General features: G+C 43.1%; 3 protein-coding genes across 3 annotated transcripts in view; 2 read left to right on the top strand and 1 right to left on the bottom strand.

Moving 5' to 3' along the window:
* furinb (furin (paired basic amino acid cleaving enzyme) b) overlaps window positions 1-9,075 on the bottom strand; it is a 77,725-nt gene extending 68,650 nt beyond the window's left edge. Inside the window, exons 1-2 of the mRNA XM_041938557.1 lie at window positions 8,365-9,075; window positions 254-533 (exon numbers count right to left, since the gene is read on the bottom strand). Coding sequence (XP_041794491.1) covers window positions 254-430 — 177 coding nt within the window. The 5' untranslated portion in view covers window positions 431-533; window positions 8,365-9,075. The remainder of the gene's footprint in view (window positions 1-253; window positions 534-8,364) is intronic.
* Window positions 9,076-9,844: 769 nt separating this feature from the next.
* On the top strand, window positions 9,845-18,413 carry accs (1-aminocyclopropane-1-carboxylate synthase homolog (Arabidopsis)(non-functional)). The gene is made up of 16 exons (XM_041938869.1): window positions 9,845-10,044; window positions 10,221-10,873; window positions 10,973-11,736; window positions 11,822-11,881; window positions 12,026-12,096; window positions 12,230-12,299; window positions 13,020-13,086; window positions 13,611-13,708; window positions 13,899-13,976; window positions 14,199-14,299; window positions 14,774-14,863; window positions 14,972-15,017; window positions 15,162-15,303; window positions 15,622-15,764; window positions 15,908-16,061; window positions 16,341-18,413. The coding sequence occupies exons 2-16, from the start codon at window positions 10,234-10,236 to the stop codon at window positions 16,757-16,759; spliced, it is 2,943 nt and encodes a 980-aa protein (XP_041794803.1). The 5' UTR covers window positions 9,845-10,044; window positions 10,221-10,233; the 3' UTR covers window positions 16,760-18,413.
* Window positions 18,414-18,942: 529 nt separating this feature from the next.
* On the top strand, window positions 18,943-22,123 carry si:ch211-256a21.4. Its single transcript, XM_041939634.1, has 4 exons — window positions 18,943-19,195; window positions 19,362-19,560; window positions 20,738-20,929; window positions 21,334-22,123. Exons 2-4 carry the CDS (start codon window positions 19,374-19,376, stop codon window positions 21,645-21,647), a joined length of 693 nt encoding a protein of 230 aa, XP_041795568.1. The 5' UTR covers window positions 18,943-19,195; window positions 19,362-19,373; the 3' UTR covers window positions 21,648-22,123.

Raw genomic sequence — 22,123 nt, 5'->3', positions numbered from 1 at the left:
GGCCACACTTTTGCAATCCGCTGCACAAACAGGATTGCCTGGAGGTGTCATGCCAGGCTCTGTGATGCTCAGCTTTGATGTACAACAGTTTTGTAACATTGATGTGCACCTACAAGCCGTCTCATGTGGAGTGATATAGATAGTTTAGTCTGAGAGACACTTCTAAAGTGTGTACATACTCTCACTCTCTCTCTCACACAACACAAACACACACGCACACACACGCACACAGAATACTGTAAACAGAACTTACATTGCCATGGTTGATGAAACCATGTTCCCTGGCGATGCGGTCAGCCTCCTCCGGCCCCCCATCAATCTGGACAGCCCAAGCGTTTGTGTAGACCTCTGCAGCATCAATCCATTGCCGTTCTGCTATCAGGAGGACAAGGACTGTCCATAAGTGCAGCAGGGCCACCCTGGCATCCATGAAAAGGAGGACACTTCACAGGGCAGTCTATCCGTCCGTCTGTCACTGCCTCCTGAACAGAGTGGGGCTGCTCTACCTTACAGCAGCAAAGTAGAACAGTGGCCTGGAGATGAGAGGACAGAGCTATAAACACAAACATGGCCTTCTTAACTGGGTCACTCTTGGGCCTGAATTACCTTCTGCAGATACCATTCAGAAAACAAAGCCAAAACTGCAGCGAAAATAAACAGCACACCCACAGACCTTATCAGGCATCATACTTAGCTCACTGTCAACTGTCAAATCCAGGGGAAAAAAAAGGCCTTCATAAATGTGCAATGCATTAATATCAGGTCAAAACAGACAGGGTCTCTGCCAAAAATGGAATTATTTTTCAATGCTTCCTCATCTTTTTCAGACCTGAAATGGTAATGTATGATAATGATATACGGTAGGCATGTTGCTGCAATACAGGACGAGCTCCAAACAAACCAATACAGAGCGACTTGTGGCAAGGCGTCTGAGGGAGAGGACATTTAAATGCTCACTCAGACGCTGCTCTTAATTTTATGATATTCCAAAATTGAATTCAACCAGCTACTTATTAGGTCTGAGAAGGTACTGTGCAACATTTTGTAACTTGTATTGTAACTGTAAGTGTGATAAAAACTACTATTATTTAAGCAATGTTCAAATGAAACTGATTTTCACACAGGAACATTCTGTGGGCTTTTGATTTGTAGCTCTTTGAGTCGTAGGAAAGGAGGCTCTAAGTCACACATAAAAAGGAAGCTTTGTGGTAAGTCAACCACCTCGGAGTGAGAAGAAAGATGATAAGGTGTGGGAATCAGCTAAGTATCAGTTCATTCTGAGAAAGATGAAGGAGGAGGGAGGTGGTGCAGGTTTAAATAGCTGATCCAATGAATTTCGCATCAGACTGCCATTCTGTGAGTCAATCCCTGCTACACCACGAACTGAGGTGAATAAAAGTAATTTTAAGTGTCCAATCTAAGCCTTTATAAATTGAACAAATTTAAGTCTGATATGTTTATTCATGACTATTTAGTTTTTTTTCTGGGATAAAGACTTTCCAGTTTAAACATTCTTCATAGGAACAGAAAGGAAATTAGGATGTAGGAAAATAACCGAGCACATGGACTGGATGTTCTGATCTATTTTTTTTAACATGGCAACAATGGTAAGTCACTCAGTCAGTCCATCTGTCTGTCCAGCACAAGCTTACTCTAGAGCAACATATCTTGACAACTACTAGCTACAGATGGTGGAAAAAGGAAAAAAAAAACACAACATGAAGTACCTAAGTAAGGTTTCTAGGACAACATCAATGTACCTTGACAAATACTCAAACTCTGATAGATGGCACATCAAAACTCTCCTACAGGTATTTAGTTCAGCTGAGATTTGGTGACCATGAAGTCTCCCTAGATAATATAATCTAGTGCAGGGGTGGGCAAACGTTTTCACTTGTGGGCCACAAAGGGTTCTAAAATTTGACTGGGGGGCCGGACCAGGAGCAGATGGATGGAGTGTTTTGGTAATCCACCTCATAAGAGAAAATAAAATATCATGAGATATGTAGAAAACATGTGCTTTAATTTCAATTGAAAATGAACAAAAGCATTAAAACTAAATATCTGTCTTTGAAGTTATTGAAATTACTCTTAAAACACTGAAAATTAAATGAATTAAATATTTTTTTATTATTTTAAAGCACTGAAAGTTGTGTTATCCTTCAGGATATCATCATCATCACTCTCCTCCTGACTGTCTTTATTTAAAAAACGGTAGGAGATGCAGGTCTACTTGTCCTCTCCTTCTATTCAATCATCCCTAATGCTAAAACTCAACAACGAGCAACGCGAGGACGGAACAGTGACAGCGCGCCAGTATGCGGAGCTCGTTATATTTGATCGCGAAATATTTGATCGCGCTGCATTTGCGCACTTGGTTTTGAGAACGTACGTGCACCTGAGCACCACATATGTGCATCCCTTAACAGACAGGACATGTAACGTGTAAGGCTTATTGAACAAATTATTTTCAGATGCATTTGTTACATAACACAATGGAGAGACGTACTTTTAATTTCAGTGGGAACAGTGTTGTTGGTCTCCCTTTTTATCCAGCGCAGTCTGGAGTCAGTTTTCTTGCGGTATCATAGTCTTTAAACACCGCCACAGTCTCTTGGCATATCGGGTATACAGCAGCTGATCGGTGTTCAGTAAAAATATTTAGTTGTCCACTCCTTATTAAAAACTGGACATTCTCTGTCCACTTTTCTTTTCTTAGCTCCGCTCATCTTTACAGAAGGGCTGAGGGTCGAAGAGTAAAGCGCAAACGTGGAGTAATACGCCGCACCTCAACAAAGCTCAACGTATCTAGAGTGCGCCATCTATTGGGGAAAAGCCAGAATTGCAAGGGAAATAAAACATTAACAAGGTTCATTAATATAATTTCTTCAAGTTCGGCGGGCCGGATTAAAATTTTTAACGGGCCGCATATGGCCCTCGGGCCGTAGTTTGCCCATGCCTGATCTAGTGTCATAAATGCTGCTAATGTTCATGGTCCCCAGAGGATGACTCCTAATGTTTAGGTGACCGCCTGCTCTTTCCACTGCCACCACCACCAGGCCAAAGTTAGGGTTTTTTCATATTCTCAGCTGTCAAGATATCACATGACCTAGCAGGCAGATTCTCGTGATCTTTGCTCAGCAGTTTTTAGGCTCCCAAGGAGATATACCTCTTTTTTATTCTACTGACCATGTGGTCTTTCCCCAATGGGCACCCTCAGGATAAATTAACATTTTATCCCCATTATCCTTAAGGTTGTGAGAACAGCAAAATCATTAGTGTAGTGTTCATTCTGTCAAACAGTTTCAAATCGGGGAGTGTAATGAACATTGCAAGCTTTAGGGGCTGCTACGAGGCTTCAGACCTTCAGTCTTGTTAATGGATTTTTTAAAAACAACAGAAGCCTATGTCTTCTGCAAGGTAAGGCAAACCTGCAGCGGAGCAGACTGTTCCACTGACTGTGACTGAGTGTGTTTATACTCTTCATAAACTTTGAAGGTGAAAGAGAAAGAGTATTTTCACAGTGCATTCCAATTAAGTGGTGGTTATTTTGGCAGCAGGTGGCAGTGTCTAAAAGCAGAAGTCTGTTCACTTTCCTACACCATTGTACTGGTAACATAGATGGCACAAACCTACAGCTGAAAAAAATAAAAGAGGCCACATGGCAGCACAGGCAGTCCAGAATACGGCTAAAAACATCTTAGCTCTTAGAGAGTTTTGGGAAACAGGGCTGACAGACTGTCACAATTGCTTATTCTTCGATCATTTTAACCTTCTCACAGAAAAAAAAACTCCTTCTAGCAGTACATTACTATTCATTATCCACAGAGAATATGGGCCCTGTAAAATAGCTGCCCCCTTCTTGTGGACTTGGAATATAAAACTTACTTATTCTAATTGAAAGAATACCTATTGGCAATGGGGATTTGCAATGTAATTGGTTTGCAGGTAAGCTGTTGTTTTCACTTTAAGTTCTCCCTAAAATTCAACACAGGGAAGCATTTGGGAACATAGAAGATGCCCTCCCCTTGATTCACCCAAACAATTTTTCTGTGCCTCTGGGGAGTTACGTGCATCCAAACTATTCAAAGAGGAGAAGCTCACTGAATACATCTGTGGCTTCACACATACATTTAGGAGCGGGTGTGATTTCAGCGCAGCAGGAGAGGTGGTGGAAACATGACCAGGGGCTGTCACTCTTCCCGTGGTGCAATTCTTCTGAGCTCATTAGATGCTATGCTGGAGTCACAAAAACAGGAGCAGAGGGTCTGCTGTTGTTGAGTGGGCTGTAAGAGGGAGGAATAGACAGAGAGAGAGGGGCGGGATATCTCCACCATACAGCTTTATGGGAAATAACAAGCACAAAATAACACAACGCCCAAAACACCTCTCAAAATGCAGCCTGGAGAGGAGTTAACAAGAGGCTGCTCACTGTTACAATATACATCAAAGGCTTAATCTGAGATGAAACGTCAACCTTCAAACCACGGCGGAACTTAAGACTGTAGAATCTAAACTACAATGAAAAAAAAATCAGCTGCAAAACCTCTTTCAACATTATTACCACACTTGAGTAAGTGTGCCAGTGGAAATGCAAGGGTTGAAAAGTGACCTGAGGTATGCTAAAATAACATGACAACTATGAATTATTAATTCAGCACCTTCTGTTTCAAGTTATTGACAGACGTCCAAACGCGGTTCAGTATCTCATGGTGATTAGGACGGGGAGACATTTTGATCAAAGATTCCTGTTCAAAAACCACTTTCTCTCTGATCGAACGACACAGCGGTAGCAGCTACAACAGGTTGTTCCGATCAAAATACTTTGCTTAGATGTTCTGTCTGGAGATTTAATAATGAGCAAACCTCTGCTCTGCCACGGCAACAACAACTGAGGTGCCCTTGAGGAGCACAGTTCATCCCCAAACAGCTCCAGTGGAGCTGCTCCGTGGCCAGCAGAACACAACTGTGTTGTACAAACTAACCACAGAGCGATTCCTGTCCTGTGTCGCGCCCTCACTATTCAACTCTACTGAGAAGAGGAGGAGATGGATCAGCAATGCGTCAGCACTCTGCATCCATTATTGTCTTGATTTCACCATTACGCCCCTGGGCAACAGCTTCTACACGGCTGGATATTCTACCCACTTGCACCTTTGAAGAACACTAGTTTTTTAGATCTGTTATGAGCTAGACAAATAAAAACTGATTACAAGATCTGGGGGGAATTTGATATACAGTACTTTCAAGGTGATAATAATAATTTTGTATCAATACGTTGTCTTTTGCTGATCTTACAGGCTATGATACAATGGTCTAAACCGTATCGTGAGCTACAGCCACAGCCTGTAAGACACATCAGCAGGAGGCATATTATTATTACTGAAAGCTCAAGGGCCACTTGCAGATGCAGTGATTCATAATTTTTGATAAACCTTTTTTTTATTGACTGCTCCTCACTTCTCTCGACTGGCCAGTGGGGACCACAAGTGATCAACAATTGCTCCAGATTGAAATCTTGTTTCCGCTGGGGACAAAGAAGAAAAGGGCTTACCTAGTCTGTCACGGGTGACATTTTGGCCTTTGTCGTGGCTCAAAAACTGACTTTAGAGAGGGGTTTGATCTCATCTTGAACGAGAGCATCTACAGATCAATTCCATACCTGATACATTACGATCCACTGAAGTTAAGCATGATAGGAGATAAATAAATCTGTGTTTTTGTTATATTGGCCACCATCTGACTTCAAGCCTGATCTGCACTCTACTTAGGGCAGTCTTCCACTTTTTATTACAACTTTTTATTAGAATTTAATTGTATTAATTAATTTATATTTGAACTTTAATTCATTGGTATCTATGATAATTTAACAATAAAATTTTAAATGAAGTTTACCTTCATACTTTATATTTACTGTTACTGCCATCATAGATAATGAAGCTTCTTGTTCAACTATAAAATGTTTGACCTCAGCAAACATATTTGCCACAACTCTTTAATAACCAGGGATCATTGCCAAAGAATTTACATAAAAAAATAAAATCAGTCAGTACACCACGACTTCTTTTAACACTCTCAAATACCCATATTGGTATTGGCCTCAAAAATCCAGTATCTGCCAGTTGAGGCTGAGTGAAATGATTAATGAATGACTCTATCTGCTTGGCTCTCTTTTCCACTGCTGATTAAAACACCATCCGTTTCACCAATAACCTTACCACATCATCAATATCATGGCACTGAGTCAAACACGTTATTTTTGATTTCAAAGGCATAGCCCAGCACGAGATCTACCTCTTGTAAAGTAATGGTAGTAAAGAGCTGGAGGTAAGAAACTGGACTGGAGACCAGTTGAGACCAGAAAGCTGCCAGTTTGATTTTCCCACCCATGTGGAAAATGTGTATATTCTGGAAACCACTTGACTCCCAGCTGCACCAGAGAAACTGCTTACTGAGCAGCAGCACACGCCTACAGCTGCATGAACATGTCCAACAGAGCAAATGTTCTGCATATGACAAACAGCACGTGCATTCAATTAACTTTCTCTACAGAAGTATCACTCCGGAGGTATGCGCTAAACACAACGTGACAAAATAACAGATCTACCCTTGATGCCGATGAACAGGCGATTTCCATTGCGAATGACAGGCACACGAAGCTGTGACAGACCATATGCAGCACTCAAGCTCTATTTCAGGCTGCCCACCAGCCAAATCAACACCCACCATGTGCTCTGGGCTGCCCTCTCAGAGAAAAAAAAACAAGGCACAGGAGAGAACTGCAGCATTTGTTAAGTACCACTGACAGCAAAGCATTCTCTCCTGAGAGGGAAATTTGCTCCAAGTTAGAGAGCGACTAGAGACCCAGAGGCACTGCACAGGCATGTTGTGCTGTTAGGACAGCGGCACACAGCTGGAAGTGAGCTGTATGGCGATCATTTGAGGCGCACTGTGAAGTGAGCAAGAACGTTGTGACCGAGTACCACTAAAGCCTGATCCATCTTAGCTCTGGCTGTCTATGAGCTGCGGAGATGGAAAAGCCTGATAAAATGTTGTCGAGGGCAGCAGCAATGTGTCCAGGAGAAAGAATCAATTCTGTAAGTAATGTCCCACAGAGAGATCCAACCCAATTTTTCACAGCCATCCAAATCTTGGCATTGTTCCCTGTGTCAAACCTCCTCTCATCCACAACACTCTCTGCCCTAGTTTATAGATGAGTTATATTGTTGACAAGTTTGTCTACCTACTTCTCTCTCCTCCACTGCATTCCTGCTTTATGCTTCTTATTAAATGTGTGCACTGCCAACTGAAGAATTACCAGCATTGTTAAACCCTGCACCAATGACAAATTAACAGAGCTGGAGAGGTGGTGTCTAGGGCAAAGTGTATATGTGAACCACTCGGTCTGATTACCTCTGGACACATAAACATTAAGCTGCAATGATTAATCGATAAGTTGAATATTATTAAATGAATCGACAACTATCGCTTTGAGTAATTTTAATAAAGTCAAAATTATCTTATTCCAGCTCCTCTGTGACAGTAAATTGATTATTTTTGGGTTGTGGATGAGCTAATCGAGGATGTCACCATGGGCTTTAGGAAACAGACTGACATTTTTCACCAGTTTCTGACATTTTACAGACCAAACAACCTACCGATTAATTGAAAAAATAATGGAGAGATTAGCTGCCGTTTAAATAATCGTTAGTTGCAGCCCTAATAAACATAATGCTGGACAGACTGCAGCTTTGATCTCTTAACTGGTAAAGGCAAAATTTCGGCCTAATAAATACAGACCCAAAAGATTCGTTTCATGGGGTGATCTGTGCTGTAGTGAGGCAGTGTAATCCCATCGAGGAGGAAACTTGCTGTGAGCCTCAATATCTGGTGACCTTGACTTCCTCCCTTGTTGGGATCCCAGTGGGAGTTGCACAGGAGGTGTAATGGAACAACGGTAACCAGAGGACAAGGCAGTATGAGTTAGATCACTTGAAGTTTAGTTTTTCAGCTTGCTGGCTCAAACTGATCACGTTTCGCTCTTCTTATAACAGACACACATACCTGAGGCCAGTGTGGAGAGGAATAAAGCGTAGTCAAGTCTAAAGACTGTCTGCGGCGCCCGAGAAGCAGAATTAACTGAAATTTATTACAGCAATTCCCACCTTACCCAGATAAAAGCGCTTGATGAGGGCTGGAGCTTATTAAGGCTTCGGGGTGAATAAGTAAGAAGGAATCATGAGCAGCAGAAACAAGAGGGGAAGGAAGAAAAGCGGAGCATAAATCTGAATAAAACAGAATCAAGCGAGACGTGCTGCAGAAAACAACAGTGTCAACACAACAACAAACATGCCGTCATCTTACCAACAATAAACTTCAGAGAGGAAGCGGTGCGGACCGAAGCTGGTCGAATATCGGGCTAAGTCATGTCTCCTCCAACAGGGAAAAGGTCCAACTGTACAGGATGAAGAGAGCCTGCTGTCCAGACTGGGGATGGATCTACCTGACTGGGGAGACTGGCGAGAGCTGTCGGCAGCGCCGGCAGAGACTTTATACTGAAATAACCCTCATGCTTTCCGCAAATACTCCCATTGTTCCCACCCACTCTGCCACGGCTCCCCTCCCCGCTTTGAACACATCGAACTCGTGGCTTTTACACAAACTAAGATGCCAACAAGAGCTCGACGTCATGCCCCCTCTTCTCCCTCCGGGCGGAGACTCCCCTTTTTCTCCTGCGCTTGACTTTCAACTTTACATCTAACCTGACGCTGTACGTCCTCGACTCGGTCCGGGAGATGAATAATAATGCTATCCGCACACACCCATTCTCCTCCAAAAGCGCTGAATTCAACTATCCGGTCTTGCGTGCCATCCGCCACCAACTTGCCACCACCGCCATGGTTAACGTATATTTTTTTTGCCAGTTAACTTCAACCGTCGCACCCAGTTATTTCTTTAGCGGTTTCTGTTATTTTACATGGCTTGGCGGCTGGCTAGAGTATGCCGACATTAATTCACACACGTAAAGTAAAATACACGGATACACAAAAAGGAGAATGAAGGGCTGCGTGCCAATACAATATAACGGTTCACTACTGGATGGAGATGACAACAAACTGCCACAAACCCTTTTCTCCAGGAAATACGTCACATTGAGAGCCGACCGGACTGTCGCGTGTGCTTGATTCGTGATACCGCCGTCGTTGGACGGGGCGGGTCACCGTTTCATAGGTCGGCCGAAGCAGGAATAACCTGACATAAAACCACGTTTATCCACTTGTTTTTCGACAATAGCAGTTCACCTACTTTAACGCAGGAAATAAATCAATTTCTGGCATAACAAAGTTATAAAACCCGTGTCATAGAAGCGTAAAAAGTATTCATTCAAGCAGGAAAATGATCTTTTATAACATAATGTCGATTAATGCCTTTTTAATGCAACTACAACACGCTTTTACCCGAATGATCGTTATTTGGTTTGCTTTCCACCGCTCTCATGGTTATTTTATCGTTACAAAGGAATTCCGGGGTACGCCTATTTGAAAAACACGCATCCTTGGTTCCCAGACAGTTGATGTGTATCGCTGTGTGTGACCGCCATCTTGTGGATATCCATTCAACTTACACACATGGACAAAACAACACACACCATACGGTAGGGGGGGCCATAACACAAAGCTCTTCTTTTGACTCTGACTCGCATGGTTGTCTACCCCTTAACAGCCTGGTATGACTGAAATCCAGCCCGCTTTCAGTAGCCCCCCCCTCCCCGTTAACACGGACCAAAGTTATCCCGGAATAAGGACAGCACGCATGTGCCGTCAACCCGGATGTGGATATTTTGGTACGCTTCTGTTCACCATCTCGCCAAGTTATGTTAACAATGATTTGTATGTTTTAGCACCGGCTGGACAAAGCTTTGCCATTCCAAACCAGGCCAAACCGGGTTAAACAGCCGTGACATGTGTGGACCTGCGTGGATGTCACATCTGAGTGGCAGCTCCACAACAATCTGTTTCCGAAGAGCTGCACTTTTGATTCACGGTGAGAGAACCTAAGTTCGGAAAATAACGTTCATATATTTACTGTTTACACAAAGTATGGGCATTAGTAGCACATGTAAGCCCTATAAGCACCGTCGTTTCTCTGTGTTCCTGCAGTTAGGAACAGCGGTCGGCTGCTAGTATTTCTTCGTGTTATCGTCTCGTCCTCTGTTACAGATTAACTTAAAGGATGGACTTTCGCGGCAGGAGGCACGAGCGAGGCAGCAACTGGACCGACCCGGAGATAGTGGAGCTGCTCCAGCTGTGGTCCGACGAGTCGGTCCAGATTGAGCTGGAGAGCTCGTTGCGCAACCAGCGTGTGTTTGACCGCATAGCCCACATCCTGCGCGAAAAGGGCATCTACCGCACGGGTGACCAGTGCAGGGAGAAAATCAAAAAGATGAAGCTCGAGTACCGCCGCATTAAGGACAATCACAAAATGAGGTCTTGGAAGTTCTATGATGTGATGGACAGGGTGCTGGCGAACCGACCGGCCATCACCTACTCCTCCCTGGGCGGAGCTGTCATAGCTCAACAGGTGTTCCAGAGCCCGGGCGGGCCTGACCCATACTTGCAGGGAGTTCCAGCAGGCTCCTTTGGCCCTGTCTCCTCGGGCGGGTTTCTGTTTGGTCAGCCTCCAAAAGCTGGAGATCCACTGGATATTAAATGTGAAGATGTTGATGAAAGCATGCTGAACGCAGGTGTCGCACCCCCTGAGATGTACTATGGATCTGGAGATGAGCAGGAAACTGATGGGCAGTCTCTACTGGGGCCAGAGGACACTCTGGGGCGAGGAGAGAGCTCAACAAATACAAGAATCTCACCTTCAGGTTGTCAGTTCAAACACTGTTATTGTTACTGTTATTCATTAACACAAGGTTAAAGAGTGATAGGTAGTTGAAAAGTTCTTTCTCTTTTCCCATCCTCAGGTTTTAGTGACCTGAACATCTCTGGTTCAGCTGCAGCAGCCACCCAGGCTGGTGGTGGTCCTGTGCCAGAGAACACATCTGAGCAGCCCAGAAAGGAGGGCTCTCATCCTGCAGCCTCTGTGAGACAGAGGAAGCGCCGCCGGGGCGGCAAATCATCATGGGGCCACGGGGGCGCTAGATGTGGCAGTGAGGGCTGCCTGGATAAAGCCCTGGCCCGCTTCCTGGACTGGCAGCAGTCAGCAGAGGAGCGTCTCCTCTCTCTGGAGGAGGCGCGGCTGGAGAGAGAGCTGCAGGCCGAGGAGCGCAGGGAACAGCAGGAGGAGAGAAGGGCTGAGCAGGAGCGGCAGCATGAGCTCCGTCTGTTCAGCATGCTCACGGGAGCACTGGTCGCTGTCAGACAGGGAGCCCCGACCACTGAGACAACGCCGTCCGACCCCTCCTTCTCACCCCGAGCTCATCTGTCAGCTTCGCTGATGACCACAGTCGCCCCCACCGTCTCGTCATCTTTATCTCAGCCACCCTCGGAAGCTCCCACAGCGAAGGCCGCCTCTACCCAGGAGACAATAAAGTCAAAACTGGCCACATCTGCCAGAGCCTGCGAAAAGTCTCAGAATGTTTTGGCAACAGTGCGAGCTGCAGACACTCCCGGCCCCAGCGTGTACCTCTCCAACCGCGGGAACAGCATCCGACAGCAGCAAGGCATCCTCCAGGAGGGCTTTGCCCAGTATGGAATGGACAAATACCATGATACAGATAACCCTGATGTGAGTGTGTGTCGTGTAGTAGATACCCATCTGTCAGACACCATAATGATTATTTATAAGGTCCTCCTCTTTTTCTCACTCCCAGGGTGTAATTAACATGGGTACCAGTGAGAACAAACTATGCTATGATCTTCTCCATAAACGGGTAAGATTAATGCAGTCACATCCTGGTGCTAATGATATAATGCTGCAAAGTGTAATGTACTATAATATGTGTTTGCCACATAACATTATTCTAAATTATTCGGCCTGCATTCACAAATGAATTTCATTTTCCCTCCTGCTACAGCTGACCAAGCCTGACATGCTGCATATCGACCCATCTTTGTTGCAGTATTCAGACTGGAGAGGACACACATTGTGAGAAATTAAAGCAGGCTTTTATTTTCATTTGAAATGCGGGGCACATTTGTCAAGTGGCTCGTAGTAAAGTTACATTTTTAACCAGGCCTTCCAAAGTAAACATGAACCTCTCTGTCTTGCTCTCTTCCAGCCTGAGAGAGGAGGTTGCAAACTTCCTGACTCACTACTGCTGTTCACCAACCCCACTGAAAGCTGACAACGTGAGTTAAGATTATTGCTTTGAGTGTATAAGCCAAGTACAGCCATTTGAATATACTGTGTAATATAATATGATACTGAATATTGTATATGGAGAGGATGACAATAATTTCCAGCTTGTAATATATTCAAACCTAAGAGTTTGTGGAAAGAAGCAACAACACACACAACATACACTATATATATATATATATATATAGTGTATGTGTGTGTGTTGTTGCTGTTGCTTGCACACAGAACATACTGTAAGGGGGATAAAAGATGTGATTAATCTCCATGAGTTTTACTTTTTTTTTTTACTTTTAAATACGTTTACCACCACAATACATGCATTTTTCTTTGGAGTTCTGTAATTTGTGTAAAGAAAGTTCCCTTGTCATGACTGATGCAGATGTCCAGCAAAGTGTGTAGGTACTAACAAATAAGCCTTTTAAAAATGTTTCATACTGCTGCTGCAGGAGAAACTCCAGATTATAGCCATTCATTTTCAAAAGTGAAGGTGGTGGATTCAATTAATTTATTTGATTAACCTTGTAATGATTATCAAGATGCCAAATGTTGCAGCTGAACTCACATGGCTTTTTTGGGGTTAGCAATTTAATTTGCAGATGTAATGAATGGCTCTTTTAGTGGGTGGGTGAATTTGTTTCATATTTATCAGGCCTCCCTCTGTGCCCTAATTAGGGTCTTTCATAATGCGGTGGATGCGTGTGTTTGTTCAGGTTGTGGTGATGAATGGCTGTGGTTCCCTCTTCTCATGTATTGCTGCAGTCATTTGTGACCCCAAAGGTACGTTCAGAATGCACTGACACACACACACACACACACACAATACATCCATATCTATTCTGAATACAAATGTGTGTACAGTAGCAGCAGGAAATGTTGCCAAGTTCCTTTTTTGGTCTGCTTTGTATTAAAAATGTTGATCATATAAAGTATAATAGAGAGTGGGGAAGTTGTAGCGTAATTATTCAAACACTTTTTCAAAATGATTTAGGTGGCCGCTGCAAGCAAGGCCTCATTTTAAGCCATGTAGTATATTTATTTTGCTCACTAACTGGCTCAAACAGCAGCCCATGTCCAAGCATGTACTACCAACAAATATGCCTAGCAAAGTTTGCTAATTGAAAACGACTAGTAGTAACCTAAATTCTAGCTTATATTGGTCAATGATGATTGGTCATCATTACATCTATGGTAGGTTTGTATGCACTTGTACACAAGGAGTCATTCATAGCAACAACTTGCGAGGAGATGTGTATGTGTTTGTATTTAGATGTTATGTGGTCATTGTGTTTTTCATGTTGTAGATGCCATTCTCATTCCTACTCCTTTCTACGGTGTTATCACTGAGGATCTCCAGTTGTACAGTGATGTCAAACTCTTTCACGTTCCTCTTGACTGTGAGGTAGGAACACAGAGCCCGATTCAGTTGTTTCACAGTGTTTGTTCAAAATGTACTTATTGTGCCCTGCTGGTTGTATAAATTATAACTCTCGTTTTTATGGACATTGCATTCACGTTTAAGCATCTCATGCGATCTGATCTCACACAGTATCAGTCCTGGATGTATTTTTCCACTTATTATTTATTTATAGGCCGATGGCAAAGACAGTCAACCCTTCCACCTCACTGTAGGGAAACTAGAAGAAGGTCTGAAAAGGGCTAAGCAAGAGGTAATTTATGAATGCATTTTTTTCCGAAGCACTTGCCCTTAATGAATACTTAAAGAAAGACAGAACCACTCCAAAAATGGTCTGGCAGAGTTCTTAGTTTAGATAAATGCCTTGGATGCTCTATTTCTCTCAGTGATTTGTTTTTCAGCTTTATCTCTATAAAGGCTGTGGAGATACGGTATATTACTTTATATTTACTTAGAAACTGTCCGTCTCCTTTAGGGGTTGATCATCCGAGCTGTTATACTGATGAACCCCCACAACCCTCTGGCTGAGATCTACACCCCGAAGGAGATGATTGCCTTCTTGGAGTTTGCCAAAAGGTGTGTTTGCCCCACTACTATCTCCCACTGTGGCCTTACACTGTAATCCTCCCAGTCTGCAGTCCTGTGGCTCCTTTAAGCACATCACCACTTCCTAGTGTGAACTCTTGCTTTACAGCTGAGAGCTGTGTCTCGTGTGTGGAATATCAAGTGCTCTTGATGGAGTTTTATCACCTCTTCTAACCATCGGCATATTGTCAAGTGCAGCCATGTGCCAAGGAGTCTCCTGCATCATCTATTGTTTTCTAAATGATCTTGCCAGAGTAATTCCCTCCCAAGACCCTTGCAGGCGCTGAGCTGTTGTAACCATAAACCACAGTGCTCTTACCCTGATGTAGGACGTTGAAGGAAGCATTTTGTATTTATGTTGCATTTTCTTTGTCATTAACAATCATTAGCATTATAGAACAGAGGTTTATTAACGCTGCACTGTATGCATTCATTAACTTTCTCTTCCTTCATTTCCTGCTTTAGAAATGAGCTCCACGCCATTGTGGATGAAGTGTACATGCTGACGGTCTTTGATGAATCTGTCACCTTTCACAGTGTCCTCAGTGTAGACAGGTACTGCGTGAACCTAGCCTCTGCATGATTACTCTATTAGACCCTTAATCATAACAACTGTGGCTGAAGACAGCCTCTTAACTGCTAATGATGTGCTCTTATTTTCAGTTTGCCCGACCCACAGAGGACACATGTAATGTGGGGGGTGAGCAAGGTACGAACTGTGCTGAGCTCGATGACAGTGTGAGACTGTGAGACTTTTCATAATCCTGCTGACAATACAGTGAAAGCTCACGTCTTTTCAGTGGGTGTTTGCTGTCACAGTTCACCTTCATTGACTTCGTCTTGTTGTTTCTAGGACTTTGCAATGGCAGGAATCAGAATAGGCACCCTGTATACTGAGAACAGAGACCTTGTGGAGGCTTTGGCCCAGATGGGCTCATTTCATGGTATCTCTGGAACCACCCAACACCAGATAGCACAACTGCTTAAGGACAGAGGTATAGATCTAAGCATGCATTTGTAAATACAATTGGGAAAACAACCCTCACATCAGATCAGTCAAAATTAATGCTAATACAGACAATTTTCTGGTTTAAATTCATAGATGGAAATTATATTGGATACAAGCTTTTCAAAAATGCAAAGACAAGCTTCCTAGCGGTTTCCCTGCTTTTGATAGATATCATCGCCTTTTTTTGGCTTCCTCCGATATGACAGCAGCACAGCATGGGGATCTGCCGCACATCATGCTGCACAGAGAGTAGTGACATTTAATTTACACGTGCCTGTTGTCGCCTCACTCCGACATATTCTAGAGTGGATCAACGAGGATTTTTTGCCTGAGAACAGATGCAGACTGAAGGCTGCTCGCAGTCACCTGACAGGAGAGCTGCAGAGTATGGGCGTCCCCTACCTGGACAGGCCTGCTGCACTGTATGTCTGGGCTGACCTCAGAAAGGTACCAAGATTGAACTCATGCTGAGATGTCATGGCTGATATTTCGGGTCTTGATGCTAATTCAAATGCCAGTAATTTAGTGAATGCTTACTGCGTGCCTTCACATAGGCTTGATGTGTCATATCTGTCTCTCCATTCTGATAGTACCTCAGAGAGTCGTCATTTGAGGAGGAGTTGTCTCTGTGGAGGTGTTTCCTCAAACACAAGGTGGTTTTGAGCTGTGGTCAGGCCTTCTCCTGCTCCACACCTGGCTGGTTCCGCATTGTCTTCTCAGTCCAACAGCACCACCTACAGCTCGGTCAGTCTGTCTACTTCTACGTCATACTTTTGAACTTTAATGCCCACTCGATTGGTCAGCTTCTCTCCATCTTAATTTGCTGAATTTTTTTTCAGGGGTTGTTTCCTCTAATTCCCACTTTCTCCATTAACTAGACATTGATTAGATCATAACTATGATTACATTTATCCAGCCAGTGGTTTGTGTTATTCCAGGTCATCTTCTGCTTTGTGTCTTAAACTAAGTATTGATCGGATAATAGTTACTGACTTGTTGTGTTAATGTTTTGTGTTATTTCAGGCATGAGGCGAATTAGGGAGGCTTTAAAAAACATTGCAGAGAAAAGCACCAGCCCTGATTCACACTCTATCAAAGAGACCAGTTGGGAGGGCAAAAAATCAGTGAAAGAGGACAGTGCAGATTCAGACAATGCTGCGATTGTCAATTCAACATCATCACCCCAGAGCAAGTCATCCGACCAGCTGAAAGAGAAGGATAGCCCTGTTCCTGACACAGCCCTGCTGGCCACTGAGGAGTTTGTGTTGCTGGACTGCCAAGCATCAAAGCCCGCAGAGAGTCTGGACTCTCTGATTGGGACTCTCAGGCACCAGATCCGCTCCTCTGATTGGCTGGAGAAAAACACTCCAGAGCTGTCTGCCGGAGAGGACCCAGAGATTCTTGATGTATTCAAGGCCCTGCTGCAAAGAGCCAGAAAGTAAGCTTAGGATAAACTGGTGCAAATGTAGCTGCCAAATTTCAAGAGGCAGCACTTCAAGCATCCCTCTTATTCCCTGAGTTCATGGAGAAAAGCTTGACACAAAAACACCTGACACAAGGTCAAATCTGAAGCCTGTTTCTGAGTGAAGAGGAAACATAACCGAGAGCAGGATAAAGAGCAGAGAAGAAGAAATGTAATGCAGGCTAGGCCTTGATGGAAGAGCAGGACAGTAGTGGTTTTTCTACCTGCATCTTGAGGCCTTATTTTTCAGCTGCTAAGGGAGACGGCCTTTCTTTTTTTTAAATCCAGACTCAAACGTTTTATGTTTATTTACTCAAATTCTACATGAATTCCAAATGTAAATCAACCAAAATCAGCCATGTTCTATTCATAGACATTTTAAGTGTCTTAAGGGGAGACACTACAGGTGAAACAACTCAATCGCCAAAATAAATGTTGACATGAAACTCTACGTTTCTTCTAGTCTTTAGTGTTACGTTGTGACAACAGCTAAGTTCTGTTCAGGTTTAGGCACAAAAAGCTATAGGTTAGGGTGAGGAAAGATTATGTTTCATCTTAAGGTACTCTGTTCGTCACCACAAACATGGCTCAGACAGTGGTTTGCTGCTTGGCAGTTGTTTCGCCTCATCACCACCACCATCCCCTCCTCCTCCTGATGAGCTCATTGCTTGTATGTACCAGTAATCTGAACTATGTCACTTTAACACCTACCGTAAAAATATTGCTATGATACGGATGAAACGTACAAATTTAATGTGTCTGAGATTTGCAGAAACTTAGAATGGCAACATTTTATTTTGGGGAATGGACTGGACTTGTCAAGAGAATTCTGGCTATTTTGCTTCCATAGCCTGCCTCCTTTAGATTAGTGGAAAGAAAATGTACAAAATACACATTAGGTGTTTATTTTAATTCAGATTTCTGTTCAGGACATGTATGCAAATTATTCAAACCTTAGATTTCAGAAAACTTGTCATCCAAAAAATAACGTTTTATTAAATAATAGTTTCATGGTGACATCTATTTTTACCTTATTCACCTGTAGTGTCTTATGTTTTGCCTAAAAATGTATGGAATTTTACAATACGTGTCTTAAAAAGCTGTTTTTTCTCATATTCTGAGCCAGAAATCTCCACTTCAGTTGCACTTAAATGCACCAAACTCTACAGTTTTATTGCTATCTATATTCTGAAGGTTTCTACAGAGGAATGTGTTCATATATCATTCATAGCCCGATTTGGAAAACATTTTATTCTTAAAAACAAGGTGAAAATTGATTTTATTTTTTTTATGCTGCTGATAGTATTTTCTGATTTATGGAGTGATAAAAAGAGATATCCAACATTCCCCCGGTAAAAAAATATGTCAATAAAATGAAGCAAGACTATTAAAGCTGGCTTTATCCATTATTCAGATTTCTGTTCTGGAAGCATCTATTAATTAGACAGTTCCTCATTTGCATATGTAAAATGTAAGTAATCAGCAGGGGTGTTACATGGTTATATCTATTAGTTAAAATCTTTTACCCTATTCACGTTTAGTGTCTCCCCTTATTCTGAATCGTAATGTTTATTATCATGCACTTTATTTTATCAGAATGTAGTGTACTTTCTGTAAAGTTAATGATCTGTGAATAAAGGAAAGAAATATTACTTCTTTATTATAATCTTTCTTTTTGAGTAAATCTGAATTGGCCGGTGATAAATATCTTGACCTATCTTAACTCATTTCTTTTGAGATGTCGTCTGTCTTATTTTGTATTCAAGCTCTGAAGGCATTCAGTGTGACATTTTTTAAAGTTCCTTTGGGGTGGGCTGTGGGCGCCCTTGTGTTGCTGCAAAGGAAAGTGAAGGGGGAGCGACATATGAGGTTGAAAACGACATCAACCACAACCTGTTCTGCCCCACTGTGATAAATTGAGAGTGGGATTTCCTTAAATGTTTTGCCATGCGTAATGACCCACTGACACCCCCCACACAGTTTCTGCATTTGTTGTAAACAAATGTCAGAGTGCTTACAGAATCACACAACTATCAGGGGGATTTTAGACTTCTTAACTTCCTTTTAATGTGCAGTTATTATTTCAGTTATTCTTTGTCACTTATTGCTAGACAAACAAACGTCTGCTTCCTCATACACTGAATGGCCGTTGCTGGTGCTTTCATTTTCGCCACAGTGTGAGCTGGTGGATCACAGTGGAGAATTTACGGGGAAATTTAGCCCCCAGCTGGGGGAGTTTCCATCGTGGCAGAGGCGGAGTAACACTGAAGGGTTTGATCTGCGAGTAAGGGCTTGTGGTCAAAGTGTTTGTACAGTTGAAGTCTCACAGCAGCAAACAAACAGGTCGTTCGTCTTAAACGCCGACTAATATCACAGCTTTGTTCCTGACACCTTTCTGTCCACTGCAACAACAAAGGTAAGACAACACTAAGATTACAACTCTACATTCTTAAAGCTGATTCGTATGAACTAAGTTAGTTTTGAGGCAGATTTCCCTCCTGTTAATCAGCTTCAGCACACTCTAATTCCACCTCTGTTTCCTCCTGTGTTTTCTGTCCTCCCTGCCTCCTGCTCTCTCTCAGTGGTGTGGAAAGATGAAGTTGCTGGAGCTGGGGGACTCCATCAGTCGCTTCAGGTTTGCGCAGTCCTGTGTGGGGCTGGCGGGCTGCCTGTGTTTGTTCTACGCGGTCTGGACACCTTTCTGGCTGAAGGAGAGGGGTCTCTGGACGGAGTGGAATAACACTAGAAGTGACCAGACAGGCAGCAAAGGCGTCTTCAATGGTGAGCAACAACCCGCGTTCACCTCTGATGTTTTTCCACAGACAGCAGATCATCCCTCAGGGTTAGGATAAAGGTTTGACTGACATACAGCGCAATGTGTGAGGCAGAGCAGCATATTTTATGAGGCATAAACATGGCTTTACTGTGCTGTGCTGATCAGGCAGTCGGTTCTGCTAGAGGTCAGCCTCAGGGAGACTGTTCTACACCTCTGAATCTCTGGGGGGCATCAACATCAAGAGGAGCATTTGGAAATACACTGGGTTGCAGATGAGTCTCTAAACAAGTTGGAGCTTGCTGCTGTGCTGCAGAAGTGCATTCTTCTTCATACTCGGCTGAAGGCAAATGTGCTGAAATGTTTGTCAGGTGGAATCGGTCTTTGGCTGTTGCGGTCTTTGTCTTTGTTACATAGACAACATTAGGCCCCCTGTCAGTTTAGTGATTTCCCACTGCTATTTATACATGCACACACACTTTCTAAATGAATCTAATGTAGCGTCAAATTGGCTCCATGTGCCTGAAAACCACCTGAAAAGTACATGAACTTTTGCTTTTACTCTCCTAGTTTCAGTTGTAGTCGGGGACATGTGATCCATAGGAGTGTGTCATCACCTCAACATGCTTCACTTCATCATGCTGACTGCTTACCGGTGGTTTAATGTAACTCACAACATTTACCCAAGCTCTGTACTTAAGTACAAATTCAAGGTACTTGTACTTTACTTGACTACTGTTTTACCGTTTTATGCAACTTTATACTAACACTCCACTACATCTGAGAGGCAGGTGTTGGACTTTTTACTCCACTACATTTGTCTGGCAGCTTTAGTAAACTTCTACTTTTAACTACCCAACAGTATGCAAAGTAATTAGAATTATCTCAATCTTTAGACATCTGCAGCAGTGAAATGCAACATACACATGAATGCAACTGTAATATTGATCCTAAAAATATCAGATATGACAGTAAAACACTGACAGGGACCATTTTACTGCGTGATGGGTACTTTTACTTTGTATTGGATTTGTGGTATTAGAACTTTTACTCAAGTAAAGGTTCTGAATGTGTCTGTCCACCTCCAATCATCATCCAACTGTGACAATCTAAGGTGTTTATCAGTCAGCCTAGTTGGCCTGTCTCATGGTGGGCTTTGAATGTGTGTTGTTTTGTGTCTTCCAGCCTTGGAAGCAGAGAGAGTGTTTGCTGTTCTTTCCTCGGTGATGGCAGCGAGCACTGGTGCCCTGTGTCTGGTGTTTGCCCTCTGCTGGACATCCGAGACGGTGCGCTCCTACTCCAACACTCGCTCCCTCCTCATGGCCGGACAGGCACTCTACCCCACCACGCTGCTGCTGCTCACCATGGCCTCTACAGGTACCACAAAATATGTGACGCGCTTGTTTGCCTGAGCCACACACCATGTTTTTGTGTTTCACTTTATTAATAATTTGCCTGTTATTGTTGCTGGAGTCTTAAAATAATATATTCATTAAAGTAGAGAAAAAAGCCCCATGTGCAATTAACCAGCCAGCAGCCTCTTGGTTTGTGTGCTTCGTGTCAAACCCTCACCTCCAGAAATTCTTTTATGTACAGCTCATTTACATTCCCCACAGGGCAGCAGTTTCTAAAGAGACTTTTTACTTTGCTTGGAATTGCAGTTCATTATCATACAAACTCTTTTCTAAAGCTCCAGGCATGCAGTAATTGACCTTAACGACTTTTTTCTCTTCCTCTCAATGATACTTGATTTACCTCGTTTTTCCTCTTCTGTCGAACAGGTTTCTTCTTCCTCCTCAGCTGGTCTCTTTTCACTTACCAGCACCGGGAAGAAATCAGTCAAGACTTCTCCAGCCTCGGCTCCTCCTATTGGCTCGGGGCTTTCGGATGGGTCCTGCTGTTGGTCGTGGAGCCGATAGTCTTTATAGCTGAACAAGCTGTTGTGCCAGACATCCTACCAGACTTAGAGAAGGCGGTGGAGTCGTGGCGGATTTCCTCACAACTTAAGGCAGCTAAGCGCTCTTTCAGTGATAGTTATCACCCTGGTTACAGCGAAAGCAGCACTCCTCCACAGAGGTATATGTCAGCACCTTGAGTGGAGTGCAGATATAAGGACTTGACAGAGGCGATGAATGTGAATGTGTATGGTACATGTCAACATACACTGACTCAATGAAAGACGAGCAATTTTTCACAGTTTTCTAAATCGAAGCAACTGGACTGAATGATTAGCCTGTGGAATCAGTGGGACTGAAGGCTACAGCCTCCCGAAGAGGCGACCATGGCCATTCTCCAGTTTGTTTTCGGTATAAACTGAAATGAAATGAAAACACACTAAGGAGCAACAATGGTGGCTGGGAAGATGAGAACTGCTCTCTGACAAAAGTGATGTGTAGAACTGTGTTTACTAAGTTTTGAAGTTCATAAAGTTTTTCCAGGTTTGCTGTTTCTTACAAAACACTGTCACAAAAATTCAAGTACGGCCACAATTCCAAAAAAAAAAAAAAAAGCTGGAACACTGTAAAATGTAAATAAAACAGACAGCAATCATTTGTAAAAAAAAACAACAAA

This window comes from Chelmon rostratus, chromosome 6 (assembly GCF_017976325.1).
Source record: "Chelmon rostratus isolate fCheRos1 chromosome 6, fCheRos1.pri, whole genome shotgun sequence".
NCBI lineage: Eukaryota > Metazoa > Chordata > Actinopteri > Chaetodontiformes > Chaetodontidae > Chelmon > Chelmon rostratus.
This window is presented reverse-complemented; position numbering and strand designations above follow the sequence as displayed.

Bases quoted from the DNA above. Each gene is read 5' to 3' on its own strand.
- accs (XM_041938869.1), top strand. From the start codon at position 10,234: ATGGACTTTCGCGGCAGGAGGCACGAGCGAGGCAGCAACTGGACCGAC. The intron at 12,097-12,229 runs GTGAGAAATTAA...GCTCTCTTCCAG, and splicing joins GACTGGAGAGGACACACATT to CCTGAGAGAGGAGGTTGCAA. The intron at 13,709-13,898 runs GTAGGAACACAG...ATTTATTTATAG, and splicing joins ACGTTCCTCTTGACTGTGAG to GCCGATGGCAAAGACAGTCA.
- si:ch211-256a21.4 (XM_041939634.1), top strand. From the start codon at position 19,374: ATGAAGTTGCTGGAGCTGGGGGACTCCATCAGTCGCTTCAGGTTTGCG. The intron at 19,561-20,737 runs GTGAGCAACAAC...TGTGTCTTCCAG, and splicing joins CAGCAAAGGCGTCTTCAATG to CCTTGGAAGCAGAGAGAGTG. The intron at 20,930-21,333 runs GTACCACAAAAT...TCTGTCGAACAG, and splicing joins GCTCACCATGGCCTCTACAG to GTTTCTTCTTCCTCCTCAGC.